This window comes from Pseudorca crassidens, chromosome Y (assembly GCF_039906515.1).
Source record: "Pseudorca crassidens isolate mPseCra1 chromosome Y, mPseCra1.hap1, whole genome shotgun sequence".
Lineage (NCBI taxonomy): Eukaryota > Metazoa > Chordata > Mammalia > Artiodactyla > Delphinidae > Pseudorca > Pseudorca crassidens.
Window position 1 is genome coordinate 15,863,290 of NC_090318.1, and position 25,104 is coordinate 15,888,393.

Below are 25,104 nucleotides of genomic sequence, written 5' to 3' on the forward strand. Positions count from 1 at the left end.
CCTGAGATATCTCTTATGGGTGGGGTTTAAATCTTGACACAAATAAACTATACTTTACAACATGGAAACTGAGTCACAGATTAGACACCAAAGTATGCGCACCAGAGTGAGAAGGTTGGGTGGAGTCATTGTCTAGCAGATTAGGATTCACATATGCAAACTAATGTATGTAAAACAGAATAGCAGTCAGGAATAACGTTGAACTAAGTAAACTGTTCCCAACACTCTGGAATAACTTAAATGGAAAGAGCATAGAAAAGAGCAAAGATACATATACATGTATAACAGAGTCAAGTGGCTGTACAGCCAATGAAACACAACAGTGTAAATTAACTGTGTTAAATTGATAATTAAAACATCAATTTAAATTAAAGGAATAGGCGCACTTCCTGTGTTTGTGGTTCGCAGCTGCAGGTTCCCGGCTCGTGCCCCGCAGTTCCTGAGCTTTGCGGAAAGAAGAGATTACTCAAAAACAATTCTGAAGTAGAGGACGCAGTTGTAGTGAGCTTTTTGCTAAGCTTTTCAGCCCAGAACGGCTATGGAATTCAGAGCAGTTTCAAGCCCTGTACCTCCGAATTCTCAGGAACAAGAGCTAATACTTGTGAAAGTAGAAGAAAGCTTTTCTTGGGGTCAGAAACTTAAGCAGAATGGGAGTACCCAATCCTGCCAGGAATTGTTTCACCAGCAGTTTTGAAAGTTTTGCTTCCAGGAGACATCTGGGCCCCGGGAGGCTCTGGGCCGACTCCAGGAGATTTGCTCTCAGTGGCTGAGGCCAGAGTTGCACATGAAGGAGCAGATCCTGCAGCTGCTGGTGCTGGAGCAGTTCCTGAGAATCCTGCCTGAGGAGCTGCAGATCTGGGTTCAGCAACACAGTCCAAAAAGTGCTGAGGAAGCTGTGACTCTTGGAGGATTTGGAGAGGGAATTTGATGATCCAGGGCAGCATGTCCCAGCTAATCCACAGGGACCAGCAGTGCCATGGATGGATTTGACATGTCTTGGACCATCCCAGGAGTTAACAAACTTTGAACTCCAGCCTTTAAAGACACAGCTGAAACCCTCGGAACCTTGCCTTTCTCACAGAAGCGATTGTGAGAACAATGGATCAGCAACAAAGAAGGACATTTCAGGAGAGAAGTCGCAAAGACTTCCCCAGAAGCCTTCATTTGGAGGAATTAGTGAACATGAAAAAAGCTATTCAGAGTGGCAGCAAGGAAGTGCTACAGGGGAGAAATTAAGAAGATCCCCTTCCCAAGGGGGTAGTTTTAGTCAAGTAATCTTCATACACAAATCTCTAGGAAACAAAGACCATCCTGAGCCCCAGAGAAGGTTGACTCTAAATACAAACTCTATAACATATCAGAAAGTTCCTATAGAAGAGAGACCTTACAGGTGTGATGTATGCGGGCACAGCTTCAAACAGCATTCTGCTCTAACTCAACAACAGAAAATCCATACTGGAGAAAAGCCATACAAATGTAGCCAGTGTGGGAAGGCCTTTAGTTTGAGGTCCTATCTTATCATTCATCAGAGAATTCATAGTGGTGAGAAAGCATATGAATGTAGTGAATGTGGGAAGGCCTTCAACCAGAGCTCAGCCCTCAGTAGACATCGGAAAATCCATACTGGTGTGAAAGCTTGTAAATGTAATGAATGTGGCAAAGCATTCAGTCAAAGTTCATCTCTCATTATCCATCAAAGAATTCGCACTGGTGAGAAACCCTACGAGTGTAATGAGTGTGGGAAAACCTTTAGCCAAAGCTCAAATCTTATTAGACACGAGCGAATTCATACAGGAGAAAGACCTTATGAATGTAATGAGTGTGGAAAAGCTTTCAGGCAGAGTTTAGAGCTGATAACCCATCATAGAATAGTGGAGAGAAACCCTATTAATGTAGTGAGTGTGGAAAAGCCTTCAGTCTGAGCTCAAACCCCATTAGACACCAGAGAATTCACAGTGGAGAGGAACCTTATCAGTGTAATGAATGCAGCAAAACCTTCAAAAGGAGCTCAGCCCTTGTTCAACATCAGAGAATCCACTCTGGGGATGAGGCTTACATATGTAGTGAATGTGGGAAGGCTTTCAGGCACAGATCAGTCCTCATGTGCCATCAGAGAGTCCACACTGCAAAGTGACTTATGAATACAATGAATACTGTAAACACTTCAGTCAGGCTTCTATCTTTGTTAGTTAAAAGGGTTTAATTTACTTTGGAGTAAGACTCCATGGAGGTAGTTGTACAGTACTAGATCTCAAATCAATCTGACTTTATATAGCACTTGCCAGTGCTCATGCACATTGTCCCCTGAAAGTTTTCCTGTGACAAATTAGAAGAGCAGACAGAAGAATCATTGCTTCCACCTTTCTCTTACCAGTAAGAATACTCAGGAACTGTGAAAGATGGGACTATAACATTGAAATATCATTTCCCATGAGAATGTCACAAAGGGCACAGCAACTCTGTCACTGCATCTAATTGTCAGTGGGCCAGATTTGGAGGATGGTGTGGAGATTATGAGGGATATTTTGTCTCAGGAATGCAAAAATTTTACTGACCAGTTAAGAACAGTGGCAGGGCAGCAAGATATGGGGAAACAGTTTCATCGATAACTTATTGAGCCCACGGCAGACCAGAAGTGAGATAGTGAAAAGGAAATACAAATTAAGTTATGCAACAGTTATTTTTTGAGTGGCTGTTTTGTTCCAGGCACTAGGGATACAGTGGAAAATAAGACCATACCTTCAGTTTCACAGACAACACAAACAGGCAGTGACACTGTGGTACAATCAGTGCTGTGTGATGTTAAGGAGTACCTGGCCCAACCTTGCATCAGGGGAGGCTTCTGAGAAAAATTGTCTGAAGGATGAGTGGCCAGGAATGTAGGCCGGCCAGGAAGACAGTCTGGCACATCTGAGGAAAGGAAAAGGCCATTTTGCCTGGAGTATTCTTTTTGAGTTCCTTTTGAAGTGGATTCCTGTCTGTAGGAAAAGCATGCATGTGGCCAGAATCTCTGTTTACTACAGTGCCTATAGTGAAACATGAGCCAGTGGAGAAATATGTTAATAGACAAAACCTGGAGTCCTTGGAGCATGGGGTGGTGAGGAGCTTTGTCTTGGTTTGTATGACCCCAGGGTAAGGGTTAAAATATAGTTTCCTTGTCCAATCTGGAGGCTAGGGCTTCCATGTGGGTGAGGGCAGGGGGCCAGAAAGAGCCCAGTCTAGAAGTTAAGAGTCTTAGAGTTCCAAATCTCACCCTCACAGACATAAAGACTCCTTTGATTCTTAAGACGTGACCAGCGCTTCTGCCGGCTTCCTCCTAACTCCCCAGGCTCCGGGTCGGAAGCCGCTACGGCTGCCATTTCATTTGTTTCTGGGTCTGTACTCTCACAGTTCCTAGTGTGCACCCCTAGGCTCAGGCACTAAGAACTTCCTCCATTGCTGGGTCTGTTACTCTCCAGGCGCCTCCCATGTGTTCAATTTTGTCATATCAGCAGTATTTCACAGTCTTGTGAATTTTGTTAAAGACCATGCTAAAGGGAAATAACAGTAACAGTCACGATCCATCCAGAGAGACTGCCCTCTTCTGAGGGACCCAGCAGGAAAAGGGTCCCTAGACTGGTGCTTCACAGTGCAATGCAGAAAGGTGTGTAGGTTAGTCAGCAACAGAAAGACATGTTATTTAAAATACCTAATAGGACAGAGTTACGACACACCTTACCAAAAATTCAAGCCTTTGGGAATCTCGAGTCCTCTACATAGGAAGAGTTTTAATGAGGATAAATAGAGAAGTAATGTTTCTGTTGGGGCATGAGCATGTACTAACCAGTAAGAATGGCAGGAGGACTAGATGTCCATGCTTGGAGACAGAATGTGACAAAAGAAAGGGCTAGGTTAAATAACAAAATAGCATGGTAAAACTATTCAACTCATATTCCTCTTCCATAGAGGAAGATCCAATCAAACTGAAAAGGGCAGAACAAATGTTAAGTAGGAATTGATACAACATATATTACAAAAGGCAAATATTCTTTATATAGAGGGTTCTTACATATATTGGTAAGAAACATAATAGGTACTTGCAAAGGGCTTTGTGTATATGTATTACTTCTCAGCCCATATTTTGCAGATGAAGAAATGAAGGCTTGAGGTCATGGCTTACTCAAGGTCATGTAGCTACAAAGTGGTGAGCTCAGACTTTAGACCCAGACAGTAGGAATCCAGAACGAGTCTGGGGAGCCACTTCTCTGTACTATCTCCCCATGAAAAAGTCCCAATAGAAAAAAGTAGTACTTAAATAGGCGAATCACAAAAGAATAAATGCCAATGGACAATAAATATTAGCCTTGCTAGAATTAAAAATGTATATTAAAGCAAGAGTTGAGATGGCACTTTTTTTCCCTCATAAAACTAACAAAGATTCAGAGAAATTGGGACTCTATTGCTGCTGGTGAGATGTGAATAGATGCTGTGTGTGGCAATCAATACCAGAAGGCTTAAACATTGCCTTTTGACTTTAAAATTCTACCTGGAAATGTATGCTTCAGAAACAATCATGAATGTATACAAGTCTTAAAAGTTGTTAAAAGTGATGTTGATTAATATTAAATAAGAAAGTGTTCATATCTTAACTAAAAACATAAGATGATATGTACAATATGATTTGTGTAAAAATATATTAATGCATTAAAAATATTGGAAATATATATAAAAAATATAAATTAAAGGAATACCTCCTGTATTCCCTAAGTCTTTGGTGACTGGGCCGGGGTCACATCCCTGGAGTCTCGGAACGCGTGGGTCGCAAAGCTGTACTGTGGTGGGACTGAGGCAGCTGGGGAGAATTTTCCAGGAAAGGGGTCAAGCTTGCATCTGTAGTGCCTCATCCACTCTGAACGGCACCACTATCTCTACATCCAGGAGTGCTTTGCTATAGCTACATAAGGCCAATGCACCCAAAGAATGATGGACCATGAGCCTGCAATGGTGCTGTGAAAACACGCATTGTCTAGGTATCTTGGTGCTGGGTTTCCCACGTCCAGCCTCCTACCTCAGGGTCGCCCCATTTGCCGACAGCAACACTCTCATCTAGGGGATTCTGCCAGGATGGTGACCTGTCAAGTGGTTGGAGGTTAAGGGGGAAGATGTAATGGGACACAATCTCTTGGGAATCTCTTGTTTTGGTACCTACCCCTCTACTTTGAATTCAGGGACACGATTTTCCCGAATGACTGGATTCTCGGATAACCAGACTCTAGTTGAAAATAATCCTGCCGATCTTTGGCCGCTTCTTTTAACAACAATTTAAAAACCGGTGCTTAGGGGAACTTCATAATAAAAAAGTCAGTGGCGCTGCGAAGGACATCTACCCCACAGGAAGGTCCTGGGGATGGTCTTTGAAAAAGGCTGAAAATCAAGGCCCATTTTCAACAAGCCAATTTCAAGACGTACATTTTATTCAAAGTGTTCTTAAAAAGTAACTCACACACAAGGAAAGGTGATCTATATCGGTCAGTATTTCAGAAAGGGAAATGCAACCTACAGAAATGTATCAGCCCGCAGCAGTAAGAATGGGCACGGTCAAAATGTCCATAGGCAATATGTGTGGGAGATGGCTTGGAGAAATGAGAAACCCGCTAAGCCGTTCGTAGGACTTCACGTTGGATACGGGCATTATGGAACGCAGTATGGAGGTTCCCTAAATAAATACACCAAGAACTATCATATGGTGACCCAATGGCCTCGGAGACAGACATACATAGACCACTATCATTGCAAATAACATCGGCACCCCTATGCACCATGCAGACCTACGGGTGATAACCAAGATATGGAACAGACTGACAGCCCTCAACAGTTGATTGACAAATAAAATGTGGTACATATATAGAGTGGAGTATTACACAGACATAAAAATACATGAACAAAATACCCACTACAGCAACATGGAAGGAATTGCATTTGATCACATTCAGGATAGTAATTTAGACAGAGAAAGACTCATATTCTGGGATATCGCTTATGGGTGGGGTATAAAACTAGATGCAAATAAACTATACTTTAAAACACAAATACTGAATCACAGACGTAGAGAGCAAATTATGGGTACAAAAAGGAGAATTTTGGAGGGAGGCATAAACAAGGAGGTTGGGATCAACATATGCACACTAATATACATGCAAAAGAGAACACCAGCCAGGACTTAAGTTTTACTCAGTCAAATGTTCCGAACATTCTGGAATAGGCTTTACAAAGAGAGAATTGAAAAGAGCATATATAGATGTAGATAGAGATATACAGATAGAGATATATATAGATATTCACGTATAACGGATTCAAGTGGCTGTACAGCCAAAGAACCACAGCAGTACAAATTAAGGATGTTCCAGTATAAAATAAAAATTCAATTCAAATTAAAGGAATATTTCCTGTATTCCGTAAGGCCTTGGTGACCAAGACAGGGGTCACATCCCTCGACCGCAGGAACCTTGTTTTCCAAAGCTGTACTGTGGTGGAACTGAGGCAGCTGGGGCGGATTTCCCACCAGAGTGTTCCAGCTTGCACCTATAGTGCCTAGTCCACTATGAATGGCAATATCATCTCGACATCCAGGAGCGCTTTCCTATAGCTAGCTAAGCCCAGTGCACCCAAAGAATGATGGAACCTGTGGCTAGAAAAGCGCTGTGAAAACACCCGGCGTTCAGGTCTCTTGTTGCTGGGTTTCCCACGTCCAGCTTCCTTCCTCAGAGTCGCCCCAATTACCGACTGCAAAATTCTCAACTCAGCGATTTTGCTGTGATGGGGATCTGTCGAGTAGTTGGAGGGTAAAGGGGAAGAAGTAATGGGAAACAATTCCTTGGGTACATGCTGTGGCACATCCTGCTGTAATTTGAATCCTGGGACACGATTTTCCCGAACAACTGGAAACTCTGATAACCGAACTCTGCTTGGAAAAAATCCGGCTGATCTCTGGCCGCTTGATGTAATAACAACTTAAAAACCGGTTCTTAGGAGAACTACATAATCAAAAAGTCAATGGCGCTGTAAAGGACACCTACATTCCAGTTATGTCCTGTGGAAGTTCACTGAAAAAGGATTCAAATGAAGGCTCTCTATCAACAAGCTAATTCCAACAAGTATATTTTATTCCCAGTGTTCTGAAAAAGTAACTCACTCACAAGGAAAAGTGATCTACATCACCAACAATTTAAGAAAGGGAAATGAAACCTGCAGCAAGGTATCACCTCACAAGAGTTAGAATGCCTGTGGTCAAAGTGTCTACAGCCAATACATGTGACAGAGGGCTTGGAGAAATGAGAATCCTGCCAAGACGTTCATAGGACTGCATATTGGAAACTGGCATTGTAGAAAACTGTATGCAGTTCCCTAAATTAATATACCTAAAATTGTCCTATGGAAACCCAATTGCCCTCTGGACCGATACAAATAGAACAGCATCCTTGCCATTCAAACCTGTTCCCCTACATTGTTGCAGACCTATTTATGATAACCAAGATATGGCACCAACCAAACGGTCCATCAACTAATGACTGAAAAAAGATGTGGTACACATATACAGTGGACTAGTATACAGCCATAAAAAAGATGAAAACTGCAAACATGAAAACGGTGAAGGACCTGGATGTGTCACATTCAGGATACTAAGTTAGACAGAAGAAGACATTTCATAGGATATCTCTTATCGTTGGCTTTTAAACTTGATACAAGTAAATTATACTTCAGAAACACAGAACAAGTCACAGACATAGAAAGTAATTTGTATCACATGGAGAAGGGTAGCAGAAATATAAGCTAGGAGGCTGGGTTTAACACATGCACACTAATGTATATCAAACTGATACCAGCCAGTACCAACGTTGAACTCAAACAACTGTTCCCAACACTGTGGAATAACCTTCATGGGAACACAATCCAAAAGAGAATAGATATATGTACATATAGAACGGAGTCAAGTGTCTGGAGCTCTACAAAACACAACACAGTAATTAATTATGATGCGCTATAAAATAAAAATTCAATTAATAATAAAAAAACACATTATGCCCCTATTCCCCTCAGGCCTCGTTGACCTTGCCTGGAGTCACATCATTGGAGGGTGAGCAGGCTTGGGTCCCAACGCTGGACTGTGGTGGGACCGAGGCACCTGGGGAGGATTTGCCAGCAAAGCGGGTCCCACGTGAAGCTGTAATGCCTCTTCCACCATGGACGGCACCGCTATCTCCATATGTAGGAGTGCCTTCCTACAGCTAGCCAAGCACAATGAACACAAAGAACGACGGATCCTGTGGTTGAAAGACCAATCTGAAAACACCCGGTGTCCAGATGTTTTGGGGCTGGGGTTCTCACCTCTAGCCTTCTTCCTCAGAATCGTCCCAGTTACCTACCTCAACACTCTCGTCTCGGGGAAGTTGCCGGGATGCGGATCTGTCAAATATTGGAGTGTCAGGGAGAGCAAGTAATGAGACACACTCCTTTGGGTGTTTGTGAGGGCACATTCCACTCTAATTTCCATTCCGGGACACGAGTATTCCAAAGGTCAGGATTCCCGGACAAGCGGACAGTGCTAAAAAAAATTCTGCCCCCTTATGGCCGCTTTTTGTAAGAGCAACTGAAAAACTGGTGCTTAGTGGAACTTCATAATCAAAAATCCTGAAGCGCTATAAAGTACACCTACCCTCCAGAAATGTCCTGGGGAAGGTCCTTGAAAAACGATTCAAATCAGGATCCTTGTTCAACAGCCAATTTCAAGAGGTACATTTTATTCCCAGTGTTCTTAAAGAAACTTACAAGGAATAATTGTCTACATCACTAAGTATTTGAGAAAGAGAAATCCAACTTACAAAAGGTATCACCTCGCAGCAGTCAGAATGGGCAAGGTCAAATGTCTACAGGCAATCCATGCTAGAGAGGGCTAGGAGAAATGAGAATTCTCCAAAGGCATTCGTAGCAGTGCACGTGAGAAACTGGCCTTATGTAAAACAGTATGCAGTTTCTCGCATATATACACCGAGTACTAACCTATGATCAGACAGTGGCTTTCATTGATGTATATGTGCAGAACCATCCCTGAAAATCAGAAAGGCAACCTTTCGTTCCTTGCAGAGCCACGTATGATAGCCCTGATATGCAGAAACCACAATGCCCACCCACAAAGGAAGGACGATAGAAAATGGGGTACATACATACAATGGACGATTACACAGCCATAGAAAAGTATGAGAAAATGCCCACTAAAGCAACATGTAAGGATGTAGATTTGATCACATTCAGGACAGTAAGTTACACAGATAAAGACACATATCCCGGCATATCTCCTATAGTGGGGTTTAAAAATTGACGCAAAGAAACTATACTTTACAACACTGAAACCGAGTCACAGACGTAGACACCAAAGTATGCATACAAAGGGGAGAAGGTTGGCTGGAGGCATAGACTAGCAGATTGGGAATCACATATGCACACTAATATATGTAAAAGAGAAAACCAGTCAGAAATAACGTTGAACTAAGTCAACTGTTCCCAACAATCTGGAATAACCTAACTGGAAAGAGAATAGGAAAAAGCATAGATACATATACATGTATACATGTATATGTACATGTACATATACATGTATAACGTTATACATATACATGTATAACGGATTCAATTGGCTGTACAGCCAATGAAACACAGCAGTGTAAATTAATTGTGTTCCCATATAAGATAAAACTTCAATTTAAATTAAAAGATTTAATTTAATTTAATTAAAATCCTGTATTCCATAAGTCTTCTGTGACCCTGCCGGGGTCTATTCCCTGGAGTCTCGGATGGCTTGGGTTGCAAAGTTCTACTGTGGTGGGACTGACGCAGTCGGGAAGGATTTTCCAGCAAAGGAGTCAAGCTTGCATCTGTAGTGCCTCACCCACTTTGAACAGCACCACTATCTCCACATCTAAGAGTGCTTTGCTATAACTACCTAAGAGCAATGCACCCAAAGAATGATGGACCATGAGGCTGCCAGAGCGATGTGAAAACAGCATTGTTCATGTATCTTGGTGCTGGGGTTCCCACGTCCATCCAGCTACCTCAGAATCACCCCATTTGTTGACAGCAACACCCTCATCTAGGGGATTCTGTGGGTTGGTGATCTGTCAAGTGTTTGGAGGGTAAGGAGGAAGATGTAATGGGACAGAATCCCTTGGGTATTTGTTTTCTTACCTACTGCACTGCTCTGAATTCTGGAACATGATTTTCCCGAATGACTGGATTCCCGGTTAACCAGACTCTGGTTGAGCAAAATCCTGCCTATCGTTGGAGGCTTCTTTTAACAACTCATAAACCAGTGCTTAGGGGAACTTCATAATCAAAAGGTCAATGTTGCTCTGAAGGACAGCTACACTCAAGAAAGGTCCTTGGAATGGTCATTGAAAAAGGATTCAAATCAGGGACCACTTTCAACAAGCTAATTTCAAGAGGTACAATATATTCAAACTGTTCTTAAAAATAACTCACACACAAGGAAAGGTGATCTACATCGATAAGTATTTCAGAAAGGAAAATGCAACCTACAGAAAGGTATCACCCTAGAGCCATCAGAAAGGGCAAGGTCAAAATGTCTACAGGTACTATATGTGGGAGAGAGCTTGGAGAAATGAGAATCCCGCTAAGCCTTTCGTAGTACTGCACATTGGAAACAGGCATTATAGAAAGCAGTATGGAGATTGCCTAAACAAATACACCAAGAACTATCATATGGTCCAACAATGGCCTCCTAGACAGACATACATAGAGCACCATCATTGCAAATCACACCGGCACCCCTATGGGCCATGCAAACCTCTGTGTGATAAACCAGGTATGGAACCAACTGACGGCCCATTAACAGTTGATTGAAAAATTAAATATGGTACATATGTACAGTGGAGTAGTCCAGAGACATAAAAAATATGAACAAAATGCCCACTACAGCAACATGGAAAGACCTGGATTTGATCATATTCAGGATAGTAAGTTATACAGAGAAAGACACATATCCTGGGATACCTCTTATGGGTTGGGTTTAAAACTTGACACAAATAAACTCTACTTTACAACACAGAAACTGAGTCACAGACGTTGAGACCAAAGTATGGGCACCAAATGTACAAGTTTGGGGGCAGACATAAACAAGGAGGTTGGGATTAACATATGCACACTAATATACATATAAAAGAGAACACCAGCCAGGACTTAAGACTCACTCAGTCAAATGGTCCCAACACTCTGAAATAAGCTATATGGAGAGAGAATTGAAAAGAGCATATATAGATATAGATAGAGATATATACATACAGATATATAGCTATACACGCATAACAGATTCAAGTGGCTGTGCAGCCAAAGGACCACAGCAGTGTAAATTAAGGATGTTCCAGAATTTTTAAAAAAGCAATTTAAATTAAAGGAATACTTCCTGTATTCCCTAAGTCCTCGGTGACTAAGCCAGGGGTCACATACCTGGAGCTGCAGTAGACTTGGGTCCCAAAGCTGTACTGTGCTGGGATTGAGGCAGCTGGGGCGGATTTCCCACCAGAGGGTTCCAGCTTTCACCTGTAGTGCCTCGTCCACTATGAATGGCAAGATTATCTCCACATCGAGGAGTGTTTTCCTATAGCTAGTTAAGCACAGTGCAACCAAAGAATGATGGAACCTGTGGCTGGAAGAGCGCTGTGAAAACACCCTGGGTCCAGGTCTCTTGGTGCTGGGCTTCCCACGTCCAGCTTCTTTCCTCAGAGTCGCCACACTGACCGACGGCAAAACTCTCATCTCGGTCATTTTGCCGGGATGGGGATCAGTGGAGTAGTTGGAGGGTAAAAGGGAAGAAGTAATGGGACACAATTCCTTGGGTACATATTGTGTCTTCTCCCGCTGTACTTTGAATTCTGGGATACGATTTTCCCGAACAACTGGAAACCCCGGTAACTGGACTCTGCTTGGAGAAAATCCTGCCAATCTGTGGCCGATTTTTGTAACAACAACGTAAAAACCGTTTCTTAGGGAACTTCATAATCAAAAAGACAACGGCGCTATAAAGGACACCTACATTCCAGTTATGTCCTGTGGAAGGTCACTGAAAAATGATTCAAACCAAGTCTCTCTGTAAAAAACCAATTTCAACAGGTACATTTTATTCCCAGTGTTCTTAAAATATAACTCACTCACAATGAAAAGTGATCTTCATCCCTAAGTATTTAAGAAAGGGAAATGTAACCTACATAAGGTATCACCTCACAACAGTCAGAATGCCAGTGGTCAAAATGTCTACAGGCAATACATGTGGGAGACCGCTTGGAGAAATGAGAATCCCACTACGCCGTTAATAAGACTGCATAATGGAAACTGGCATTATGGAAAACTTAATGCAGATTCCCTAAATTAATACACCAATAACTACCCTATGGAAACCCAATGACACTCTGGGACAGACACAAATAGAACACCATCCTTGCAAATCACAATGACACCTCTACGTAGCTTGCAGACCTATTTATGATAACAAAGATATGACACCCACCAGACGGCGCATCAAAAAATGATTGAAAAACAATGTGGGACATATATACATTGCACTATTACAGAGCCATAAAAATTGATGAAAAAATGCAAATATAAAAACGTGGAAGGACGTGGATGGATTACATTCAGGATACTAAATTAGACAGAAAAATACATTACATAGGATATCTCTTATCATTGGCTTTAAAACTTGATACAAGTAAACTATACTTGAGAAACACAGACCGAGTCACAGACATAGAAACAAATTTGTACCACATGGAGAAGGTTGAGAGAGGTATAAACTAGGAGGCTGGGTTTAACACATACACACTGATGTATATCAAACTGATACCCGCCAGGACCTACGTTGAAATAAAACAACTGTTCCCAACACTGTGGAATAACCTTCATGGGAACACAATCCAAAAGAGAATAGATATATGTAAATATAGAACGGAATCAAGCGTCTAGAGTGCTACAAAAACATAACACAGTAATTAATTATGTTGCACTATAAAATAAAAATTCAATTAATAATAAAATAAAAGAATGCACCCGTATACACCTCAGGCCTTGTTGAACTTGCCTGAAGTCACATCCTTGGAGGGTGAGCAGGCTTGGGTCCCAACACAGGACTGTGGTGGGACCGAGGCAGTTGCGGAGGATTTGCCCGCAAAGTGGTCCCATGTCCAGCTGTAATGCCTTGTCCACCTTGGACGGCACCACTATCTCCATATGTAGGAGTCACCTCCTACAGCTAGCCAAGCACAATGAACTCAAAGAACGACGGATCCTGCGGCTGAGAGACCGCTCTGAAAACACCCGGTGTCCAGATGTTTTGGGGCTGGGGTTCTCACCTCCAGCCTTCTTCCTCAGAATCGTCCCAATTACCTACGTCAATTTTCTGTCTCGGGGATTTTGCCAGGATGGGGATCTATAGAATATTGAAGTGTCAGGGGTAACAAGTAATGAGACACACTCCTTTGGGTGTTTGTGAGGGCACATTACGCTCTAATTTCCGTTCCAGGAGACGAGTTTTCCAAGGGTCAGGGTTCCAGGATAACCAGACAGTGCTCAAAAGAAATTCTTCCCTCCTGTGGCCGCTGCTTGTAAAAGCAATTTAAAAACCGGTAGTTAGTGGAACTTCATAATCAAAAATCCTGAGGCGCTATAAAGTACAACTACCCTCCAGAAATGTACTGGGGAAGGTTGTTGAAAAAGGATTCAAATCAGGGCCCTTGTTCAACAAGCCAATTTCAAGAGGTACATTTTATTCCCTGTGTTCTTAAAAAAAACTCACAAGGAATAGTGATCTACATCACTAAGTATTTGAGAAAGGGAAATCCAAATTACAGAAAGGTATCACCCCGCAGCAGTCAGAATGGGCAAGGTCAAATGTCTACAGGCAATCCATACGGGAGAGGACTTGGAGAAATGAGAATTCCCCCAAGGCATTCGTAGCAGTGCACATTAGAAACTGGTCTTATGGAAAACAGCATGCAGTTTCTCGCATATATACACCAAGTACTAACCTATGATCCGACAACGGCTTTCATGGAAGCATATGTGCAGAACACCATCCCTGAAAATCACAAAGACACCATTTTGTTCCTTGCAGAACCATGTATGATAGCCCTGATACGCAGAAACCACAACGCCCACCCACAGAGGAATGAAAATAGACAATGGGGTACATATATAGAATGGAGGATTACATAACCACAAAAAAGTATGAAAATATGCCCACTTGGGTTTCCCTGGTGGCGCAGTAGTTTAGAGTCCGCCTGCCGATGCACGGGACACGGGTTCGTTGCCGCGGTCCAGGAAGATCCCACGTGCCGCGGAGCAGCTGGGCCCATGAGCCATGGCCGCTGAGACTGCGCGTCTGAAGCCTGTGCTCTGCAACGGGAGAGGCCACAACAGTGAGAGGCCCGCGTACCACACACAAAAAAAATGCTCACTAAAGCAACCTGGAAGTACATGGATTTGGTCACATTCAGGATAGTAAGTTAGACAGAGAAAGACTCATAACCTGGGAAATCTGTTATGGGTTGGGTTTAAAACTTGACACAAATAAACTATACTTTACAACACAGAAACCGAGTCACAGACGTAGAGACCAAAGTATGCGTACGAAAGAGAGAAGTTTGGGTGGAAGAATAGACTAGCAGACTGGGATTCACGTAGTCACACTAATATATGTATAAAGAATACCAGTCAGGAATAAAGTTGAACTAAGTCAACTGTTCCCAACCTGTGGAATAACCTAAATGGAAAGAGAATAGAAAAGAGCATAGATCCATATACATGTATAACAGATTCAAGTGGCTGTACAGCCAGTAACACACACAATGTAAATTAAGTGTGTTCCCGTATAAGATAAAACTTCAATTTAAATTAAAGGAATACCCCCTGTATTCCCTAAGTCTTCGGTGACCCCGCCGGGATCACATCCATGGAGTCTCGGACGGCTTCAGTCGCAAAGCTGTACTGTGGTGGGACTGAGGCAGCTGGGGAGGATTTTCTAGCAAAGGGGTCAAACTTGCATCTGTAGTGCCTCATCCACTTTGAACGGCACCACTATCTCCACTTCCACTTCCACTTCTATAGCTTTGCTATAGCTGCCTAAGGGCAAAGCTCCCAAAGATAGATGGACCATGAGGCTGCAAGATCACTGTGAAAACAGGCATTGTCCAAGTGTTTTGGTGCGTCCAGCCACCTACCTCAGAGTCACCCCATTTGCTGATGGAAACACTCTCATCTAGCGGATTCTGCTGGGTTGGTGTTCTGTCAAGTGGATGGAGGGTAAGGAGGAAGATGTAATGGGACACAATTCCTTGGGTATTTGTTTTGGTACCTACAGCTCTACTTTGAATTCCGGGACACGATTTTCCCGAATGACTGGATTCCCCGATAACCAGACTGGTTGAAAAAAATTCTGCCAATATTTGACCACTTCTTTTAACAACAACTTAAATACTGGTGCTTAGGGGAACTTCATAATCAAAAAGTCAGTAGCACTGTGAAGGACATCTAACCTCAGGAAAGGGCCTGGGGATGGTCATTGAAAAAGGATTCAAATCAGGGCCTTCTTTCAACAAGCCAATTTCAAGAGGTACCTTTTATGCAAAGTGTTCTTAAAAAATAACTCACACACAAGGAAAGGTGATTTATATCGGTAAGCATTTCAGAAAGGGAAATGCAACCCACAGAAAGGTATCAATCCGCAGCAGTCAGAAAGGGTAAGGTCAAAATGTCTACAGGCAATACATGCAGGTGATGGCTTGAGAATCCCGCTGAGGCGTTCATAGGACTGCACATTGGTAATGGGCATTACGGAAATTAGTATGGAGGTTCCCTAAATAAATACACCAAGAACTGTCATATGGTCACCCAAGGCCTCCTAGACAGACATACATAGACCACCACCGTTGCAAATCAAACCAGCACCCCTATGCGCCATGAAGACCTATGTGGGATAACCCAGATATGTAACCGTCTGACGGCCCATCAACAGTTGATTGAAAAATGATATGTGGTACGTATATAGAGTGGAGTATTACACGGACATAAAAAAAAATGAACAAAATGGCCACTACAGAAACATGGAAGGAGCTGGATTTGATCACATTCAGGATAGTAATTTAGACAGAGAAAGACCCATCTCCTGGGATACCTCTTATGGGTGGGGTTTAAAACTTGACACAAATAAACTATACTTTACAACTCAGAAACCGAGTCAGCATCGTGGAGACCAAGTATGGGTATCAAAGGGAGAAGTTTCAGGGGAGGCATACACAAGGAGTTTGGGAATAATATATGCACACTAATATACATATAAAAGAGAACATGAGCCAGGACTCAAGTTTTATTCAGTCAACACTCTGGAATAAGGTATACAGAGAGAGAATTGAAAACAGCATATATAGATATAGATAGATATATAAAGATAGAGATATATGGATATATATAGATATACACGCATAACAGATACAAGTGGCTGTACAGCCAAAGAAACACAGCTGTGTAAATTAAGGCTGTTCCCGTATAAAAAAAAATTCATTTTAAATTAAAGGAATACTTCCTGTATTCCCTAAGGCCTCGGTGACTAAGACAGGGGTCACATATCTGGAGCAGCAGTAGGCTTGGGTCCCAAAGCTGTACTGAGGTGGGACTCAAGCAGCTTGGGCAGATTTACCAGCAGAGGGTTCCAGCTTTCATCTGTAGTTCCTCGTCCACTATGAATGGGAAGATTATCTCCACATCCTTGAGCGCTTTCCTATAGCTAGCTACGCCCAATGAACCCAAAGAAAGATGAAATTTCTTCAGTGACGCCGCCGGGTCACATCCCTCGATTCTCGGATGTCTTGGGTTGCAAAGCTGTACAGTAGTGGGACTGAGGCAGCTGGGGAGGATTTTCGAGCAAAGCGGTCAAGCTTGCAGCTGTAGTGCCTCATCCACTCTGAACGGCACCACTATCTCCACATCCAGGAGTGCTTTGCTATACCTACAAGAGGCCAATGCACCCAAAGAATGATGGACCATGATGCTGCAAGAGCGCTGTGAAAACATGCATTGTCCAGGTATCTTGGTGCTGGAGTTCCCACGTCCAGCCAACTACAACAAAGGCGCCCCATTTGCCGATGGTAACAATCTCATCTAGGGGATTCAGTCGGATTGGTGATCTGTCAAGTGGTTGGAGGGTAAGGGGGAAGGTGTAAAGGGACACAATCCCTTGGATATATGTTTTGGTACCTACCGCTTTACTTTGAATTCTGGGACACAATATTCCCGAATGACTGGATTCCCGGATAACCAGACTCTGGTTGACAAGAAACCTGCCTTCCTTGGCCGCTTCTTTTAACAACAACTTAAAAACCGGTGCTTAGGGGAAATACATAATCAAAAAGTCAGTGGCGCTGTTAAGGACATCTACCCTCCAGAAATGTCCTGGGGATGGTCATTGAAAAAGGATTCAAATCAGGGCCCTCTTTCAACAAGCCAAGTTCAAGAGGTACATTTTATTCAAAGTGTTCTTAAAAAATAACTCACACACACGGAAAGGTGATCTACATCGGTAAGTATTTTAGAAAGGGAAATGCGGCCTACAGAAAGCTATCACCCCGCAGCAGTCAGAATGGGAACAGTCAAAATGTCTACAGGTAATACATGCGGGAGAGGACTTGGAGGAATCAGAATCCCACTAAGCCTTTTGTAGGACTGCACAGTGGAAACGGGCATTATGGATAGCAGTATGGAGTTTCCCTAAATAAACACACCAAGAACTATTGTATGGTCACGCAGTGGCCTCCTAGACAGACATAAATAGACCACCATCATTGCAAATCACATCGGCAACCCTCTGCACCATGCATACCTATGTGTGATAACCCGGATTTGGAACCTACTGACAGTCCATTAACAGTTGATTGACAAATAAAATGTGGTACATATATACAGTGCAGTATTACACAGTCATAAAAAATATAAACAAAATACCAACTACAGAAACATGGAAGGATCAATATTTGATCACATTCAGGATAGTAAGTTATACAGAGAAAGACACATATCCTGGGATACCTCTTATGGGTTGGGTTTAAAACTTGACACAAATAAACTCTACTTTACAACACAGAAACCGAGTCACAGACGTTGAGACAAACGTATGGGTACCAAAGGGAGAAGTTTGGGGGGAGGCATAAACAAGGAGGTTGGGATTAACATATGCACACTAATATACATATAAAAGAGAACACCAGCCAGGACTTAAGACTCACTCAGTCAAATGTTCCCAACACTCTGGAAGAAGCTATACGCAGAGAGAATTGAAAAGAGTTTATATAGATATAGAAAGAGTTATATAGTTAGAGATATATAGAGACATACAGACATACATGTATAATGGATTCAAGTGGCTGTACAGCCAAAGAAACAGCAGTGTAAATTAAGGATGTTCCAGTATAAAATAAAAATTCAATTTAAATTAAAGGAACAATTCCTGTATTCTCTAAGCCCTCGGTGACCAATCCAGGAGTCACATACATGGAGCCGCAGTGGTCTTGGGTCCCAAAGCTGTACAGCAGTGGGAGTGAGGCATCCGGGGCCGATTTGCCACCAGAGCGTTCCAGTTTGCACCTGTCGTGCCTCCTGCAAGATGAACAGCAAGATTACCTCCATGTGCAGGAGTACTTCCCTACAGCTAGCTAGCCACAATGCACTCAAAGAATAATGGAACCTGTGGCTGCAAGAGCGCTGTGAAAACACCCGGTGTCCAGGTCTCTTGGTGCTGGGGTTCCCACCTCCAGCTTCCTTCTCCAGAGTCACCCCAATACAGATGGCTAAACCCTCATCTTGTCTATTTTGCCGGGATGGGGATCTTTCAAGTAGTTGGAGGGTAAAAGGGAAGAAATAATGGGTCACAATTCCTTGGGTACATGTTGTGGCACCTCCCGATGTAATTTGAAATCTGGGACACGATTTTCCCCAACAACTGGAAACCCCGATAACCGAACTCTGCTTGGAAAAAATCCTGCCGATCTGTGGCCGTTTTTGTAACAACAACTTAAAAACCGGTTCTTAGGGGAACTTCATAATCAAAAAGTCAACGGCTCTGTAAAGGATCCTATATTCAAGTTATGTCCTGTGGAAAGTCACAGAAAAAAGGATTCAAATCAAGGCTCTCTGTCAACAAGCAAATTTCAACTGGTATATTTTACTCACAGTGTTCTTAAAACATAACTCACTCACAAGGAAATGTGATCTACATCACTAACCACTTAAGAAAGTGAAATGCAACCTGCAGAAAGGTATCACCTCACAAGAGTCAGAATGCCTGTGTTCAAAATGTCTACAGGCAATACATGTGAGAGAGGCCTTGGAGAAATGAGAATCCCGCTAAGCCGTTCAGAGGACTGCATATTGGAAACTGGCATTATGGAAAACTGTATGCAGGTTCCCTAAGTGAATACACCAAGAACTACCCTGTGGCAACCCAATGGCCCTCCGGGACAGATACAACTAGAACATCATCCTTGCAAATCACACCGGCACTCCTACATTGCTTGCAGACCTATTTATGATAACCAAGATATGGCACCAAAAAGACGGCCCATCAACAGATGATTGAAAAAAGATGTGGTACATATATACAGAGGACTATTATAAAACCATAAAAAAGGATGAAAAAATGCAAATGTAAAAACGTGGAAGGACCTGGATGGGTCACATTCAGGATACTAAGTTAGACCAAAAAAGAAATTTCATACGATATCACTATTGTTGGGTTTAAAAGTTGATACAAGTAAACTATACATTAAAAACACAGACCGAGTCACTGACGTAGAAACAAATTTGTACCACATGGAGAAGGTTGGCAGAGGTATAAACTAGGAGGCTGGGTTTAACACATGCACACTAATATATATTAAACTGATACCAGCCAGGACCTACATTGAACTCAAACAACTGTTCCCAACACTGTGGAATAAACTTCATGGGAACACAATCCAAAAGAGAATAGGTATATGTACATATAGAACGGAATCAAGAGTCTGGAGCACTATCAAACACAACACACGAATTAATTATGTTGCACTATAAAATAAAAATTCAATTAATAATAAAATAAACGAATGCGCCTCTATTCCCCTCAGTCCTCGTTGACCTTGTCTAGAGTCACATCCTTGAAGGGTGAACAGGCTTGGGTCCCAACGCTGGACTATGGTGGGACCAGGGCAGCTGGTTAGGATTTGCCAGCAAAGTGGTCCCACGGGAAGCTGTAATGCCTCATCCACCTTGGACGACACCACTATTTCCATATATAGGAGTGCCTTCCTACAGCTAGCCAAGCACAATGAACTCAAAGAATGACAGATCCTGTGCCTGAAAGACCGCTGTGAAAACACCCGGTGTCCAGATGTTTTGGGGCTGGGGTTCTCACCTCTAGCCTTCTTCCTCAGAATCGTCCCAGTTACCTACCTCAACACTCTCGTCTCGGGGAATTTGCAGGATGGGGATCTCTCGAATATTAGAGTGTCAGTGGGAATAAGTAATGAGACACACTGCTTTGGGTGTTTGTGATGGCACATTCCGCTCTAATTTCCATTCCGGGACACGAGTTTTCCGAAGTTCAGGATTCCCGGATAACCAGGCAGTTCTAAAATAATATTCTGCCCCCCAGTGTCCGCGTCTTGTAACAGCAACTTAAAAACCGGTGGTTAGTGGAACTTCATAATCAAAAATCCTGAGGCGCTATAAAGTACACCTACCCTCCAGAAATACCCTGGGGAAGGTCGTGGAAAAAGGAATCAAATCAGGGTCCTTTTTCAACAAGCCAATTTGAAGAGGTACATTTTATTCCCTGTGTTCTTCAAAATAAACTCACAAGGAATAGTGATCTACATCACTAAGTATTTGAGACAGGGAAGCACAACTTACAGCAAGGTATCACTCCGCAGCAGTCAGAATGGGCAAGGTCAAATGTCTACAGGCAATCCATACGAGAGAGGACTTAGAGACATGAGAATTCCCCCAAGGCATTCGTAGCAGTGCACATTAGAAACTGGTCTTATGGAAAACAGTATGCAGTTTCCCGCATATATACAACGAGTACTAACCTATGATCAGACAATGGCTTTCATGGATGTATATATGCAGAACACATCCCTGAAAATCAGAAAGTCACCTTTTTGTTCCTTGCAGAGCCGTGTATGATAGCCCTGATACGCAGAAACCACAATGCTCTCCCACAGAGGAATGAAAATAGACAATTGGGTACATATATATAATGGTGGATTATACAACAATAAAAAAGTATGAAAAAATGCCCACTACAGCAACATGGATGGACCTAGATTTGATCACATTCAGGAAAGTAAGTTAGGAAGAGAAAGACACATATCCTGGGATATCACTCATGGGTGGGGTTTAAAACTTGACACAAATATACTATACTTTACAACACAGAAACCGTCTCACAGACGTAGACACAAAAGTATGCGTACCAAAGGGAGAAGGTTGGATGGAGGCATAGACTAACAGACTGGGATTCACATATGCACACTAATATACGTAAAACAGAATACCAGTCAGGAATAAAGTTGAACTAAGTCACTGTTCCCAACACTCTGGGATAAACTAAGTGGAAAGAGAAAAGAGCATAGATACATACACATGTATAACGGATTCAAGTGGCTGTACAGCCAATGAAAGACAACAGTGTATGTTAAGTGTGTTCCCGTGTAAGATAAAACTTCATTTTAAATTAAGGGCATAACCCCTGTATTCCCTAAGTCTTCGAGGATCCAGCCGGAGTCACACCGCTAGAGTCTCGGATGTGTTGGGTCGCAAAGCTGTACTATGGTTGCACTGAGGCAGCTGGGGTGGATTTTCCAGCAAAGGGGTCAAGCTTGCATCTGTAGTGCCTCATCCACTCTGAATAGCACAACTATCTCCATATCCAGGAGTGCTTTGCTATAGCTACCTAAGGCCAATGCACCCAAAGAATGATGGACCATGAGGCTGCAAGTGTGCTGTGAAAACACATTCTCCAGTTATCTTGGTGCTGGTGTTCCCACGTCCAGCCACTTACTTCAGAGTCCCCCCCATTTGCCGACGGCAACACTCTCATCTAGGGGATTCTGCCAGGTTGGTGATCTGTCAAGTGGCTGGAGGTTAAGGGGGAAGATGTAATGGAACACAATCCCTTGGGTATTTGTTTTGGTACCTACCACTCTACTTTGGATTCTGGGACACGATTTTCCAGAACGACTGGATTCCCAGATAAGCAGACTATGGTTGAAAAACGTCCTGCCGATCTTTGGCTGCATCTTTTAACAACAACTTAAAAACTGGAGCTTAGGGGAACTTCATTATCAAAACTTTAGTGGTGCTGTAATGGACATCTACCCTCCAGAAAGGTTCTGGGGTTTGTCATTGAAAAAGGATTCAAATCTGGTCCCAATTTCAACAAGCCAATTTCAAGACGAACATTTTATTCAAAGTGTGCTTAACAAATAACTCACACACAAGGAAAGGTGACCTACATTGGTAAGTATTTCAGAAAGGAAAATGCAATCTACAGAAAGGTATCACTGCACAGCAGTCAGCATCGGTAAGGTCAAAATGTCTACCGGCAATACATGTGGGAGAGGGCTTGGAGAAATGAGAATCCCGCTAAGCCGTTCAGAGGACTGCATATTGGAAAGTGGCATTATGGAAAACTGTATGCAGCTTCCCTAAGTGGATACACCAAGAACTACTCTGTGGCAACCCAATGGCCCTCCGTGACAGATACAATTAGAACACCATCCTTGCAAATCACCCCTGCAACCCTTCGTTGCTTGCAGACCTATTTATGATAACCAAGATATGGCAGCCAGCATACGGTCAATCAACAGATGATTGAAAAAAGATGTGGTACATATATACAGAGGACTATTACACAGCCATAAAAAAGGATGAAAAATGTAAATATAAAAAGGTGGAAAGACCTGGATGGATCATATTCAGCATAGTCCATTAGACAGAGAAAGACACATATCCTGGGATATCTGTTTTGGGTGGGGTTTAAAACTTGACACAAATAAACTCTACTTTACAACACAGAAACTGAGTCACAGACGTAGTGACCAAAGTATGGATACCAAAGGGAGAAATTTGGGGGAGGCATAAACAAGGAGGTAGGGATTAACATATGCACACTAATATACATGTAAAAGAGAACACCAGCCAGGACTTAAGTTTTACTCAGTCAAATGGTCCCAGCACTCTGAAATAAGCTGTATGGGGAGAGAATTGTAAAAAGCATATATAGATAGAGATATATACATACAGATATATAGATATACATGTATAATGGATTCAAGTGGCTGTACAGCCAATGAAACACAGCAGTGTTAATTAAGGATGTTCCAGTATAAAAAGAAATTCAATTTAAATTAAAGGAATACTTCCTCTATTCCCTAAGGCCTCTGTGACCAAGAGGTTGTACAGCTAAAAAAAGACCAGGCAGAATGGCTGTGATCAAAATGTCTACAGGGAAAACATGCGGGAGAGGGCCTGGAGAAATTAGAATCCCTCTAAGCCGTTCGTAGGACTGCACCGAGAACTAACCAATAATCAGAGAATGGTCCTCCTGGACATGTATGCATAGAACACCATCCCTGAAAATCACACAGGCATTTCTCATGTAAAACATTGGCAAGCAGAAGGAACTAGGATTATATATTTCAACTGCTGAAAGAGAAAAAAAAACTGTCAACTGAGAATTCTATATCCACCAAAATTTCCCTTTTAAAATGAACAAGAATTTAGACATTCCCAGATACACAGAAGCTGACAGTGTTTATTTAATAGACCTGTCCTAAGAATTACTAAAGGAAATATCCACAGGTTAAACTAAAATAATTCTAGACAGTAATTAAAAACCATGTAAGAATGTGAATATCTCCATTAAAGAAAAATAAAAGTCAATATTTTGCAATTTTTGTTTCTAACCTCAGTTGTTCTTTGTACAGGATTTTAAAGGCAAATATATATAAATAATTATAACTCTTTTTCATTGGGCATAAAACATATAAGGAAATTTTTTGATATTGGTAACATAAAGGAGGGTTAAAATAGTTGCATCATTGTATAGGGTAGAGATTTAGTACGGAATTTAAGTTTAATTGGTAATAATTTAAATTATATTTTTATAGCTTTAGAATATTTGATGCAATCCCCATAATGATCATAACTACAATTTCTATAGAATGTACACAAAAGCAACTGAGAAGATAACAATCTACTACAGAAATTTAACAAAACATAAAGAAATGTAATGGAGAAAATAAAGGACAAAAACTACATGTATAGGAAACAAACAACAAAATATGTGGAGTACGGTCTCCCTTATCATTAATTTCTCTAAATGTAAATAGATTAAAGTCTATAATCAAAGGAACATATTGGCAGAATAAATTTTTTTAAGAACACTAACTATATGCTTCCTGTAAAGTGAGTCTTACCTAGAGCAAAAGACACAGATAGGTTGAAAATAAAGGGTTAGAAAAAAATTCATTTAATTAGCAATCAAATACTTGTGGCGGTTATATTATTACAAGACAAAATATACTTTAAGTCTAAAACTATTACAAGAAACAAAAAAGGAACATTTTATACATGTATATGTACCAAAGAACAAAAACCAATAGAGAAAAGAAGTATGTACGGAATTAAGGGAGAAATGGATAATTCTATAATAACAGTTGAAGCTTTCAAAACACAACTTTGAAACAAACAAATAGAGATTAAGAAGGAAATATAGGACTTGAACAACACTATAAACCAATTGGACAGATAGATATTTATATTAGGTCTCTACCAACAAAAGCAAAATACACATTTTAAAAAGTGCACTTGTAAGATTCTTGTAAGATTCTCCATGAGGGAGTTAAGCCACCAAACAACTATTAATAAATTTTATAAGGCAAAAATTGTAAAATGTGTTTTCTCAGATTACAATGAACTAAAACTAGGGATCAATAATAGGAGATAAGGGGTGAATTTCCACATATCTATAAG

At 41.8% G+C, this 25,104-nt stretch overlaps 1 protein-coding gene and 1 pseudogene across 1 annotated transcript; both read left to right on the plus strand.

Annotated features, from left to right (window-relative positions):
* The first annotated feature begins 538 nt into the window (after positions 1–538).
* Positions 539–3,144, plus strand: LOC137217883 (zinc finger protein 397-like). Its single transcript, XM_067724884.1, is given in 3 exon segments — positions 539–900; positions 902–1,866; positions 1,869–3,144. Coding segments are annotated over 3 exon segments (1,593 nt in total). The 3' UTR covers positions 2,135–3,144.
* Positions 3,145–16,835: 13,691 nt separating this feature from the next.
* Positions 16,836–25,104, plus strand: part of LOC137217885 (F-box only protein 28 pseudogene) — a 31,772-nt pseudogene continuing 23,503 nt past the window's right edge.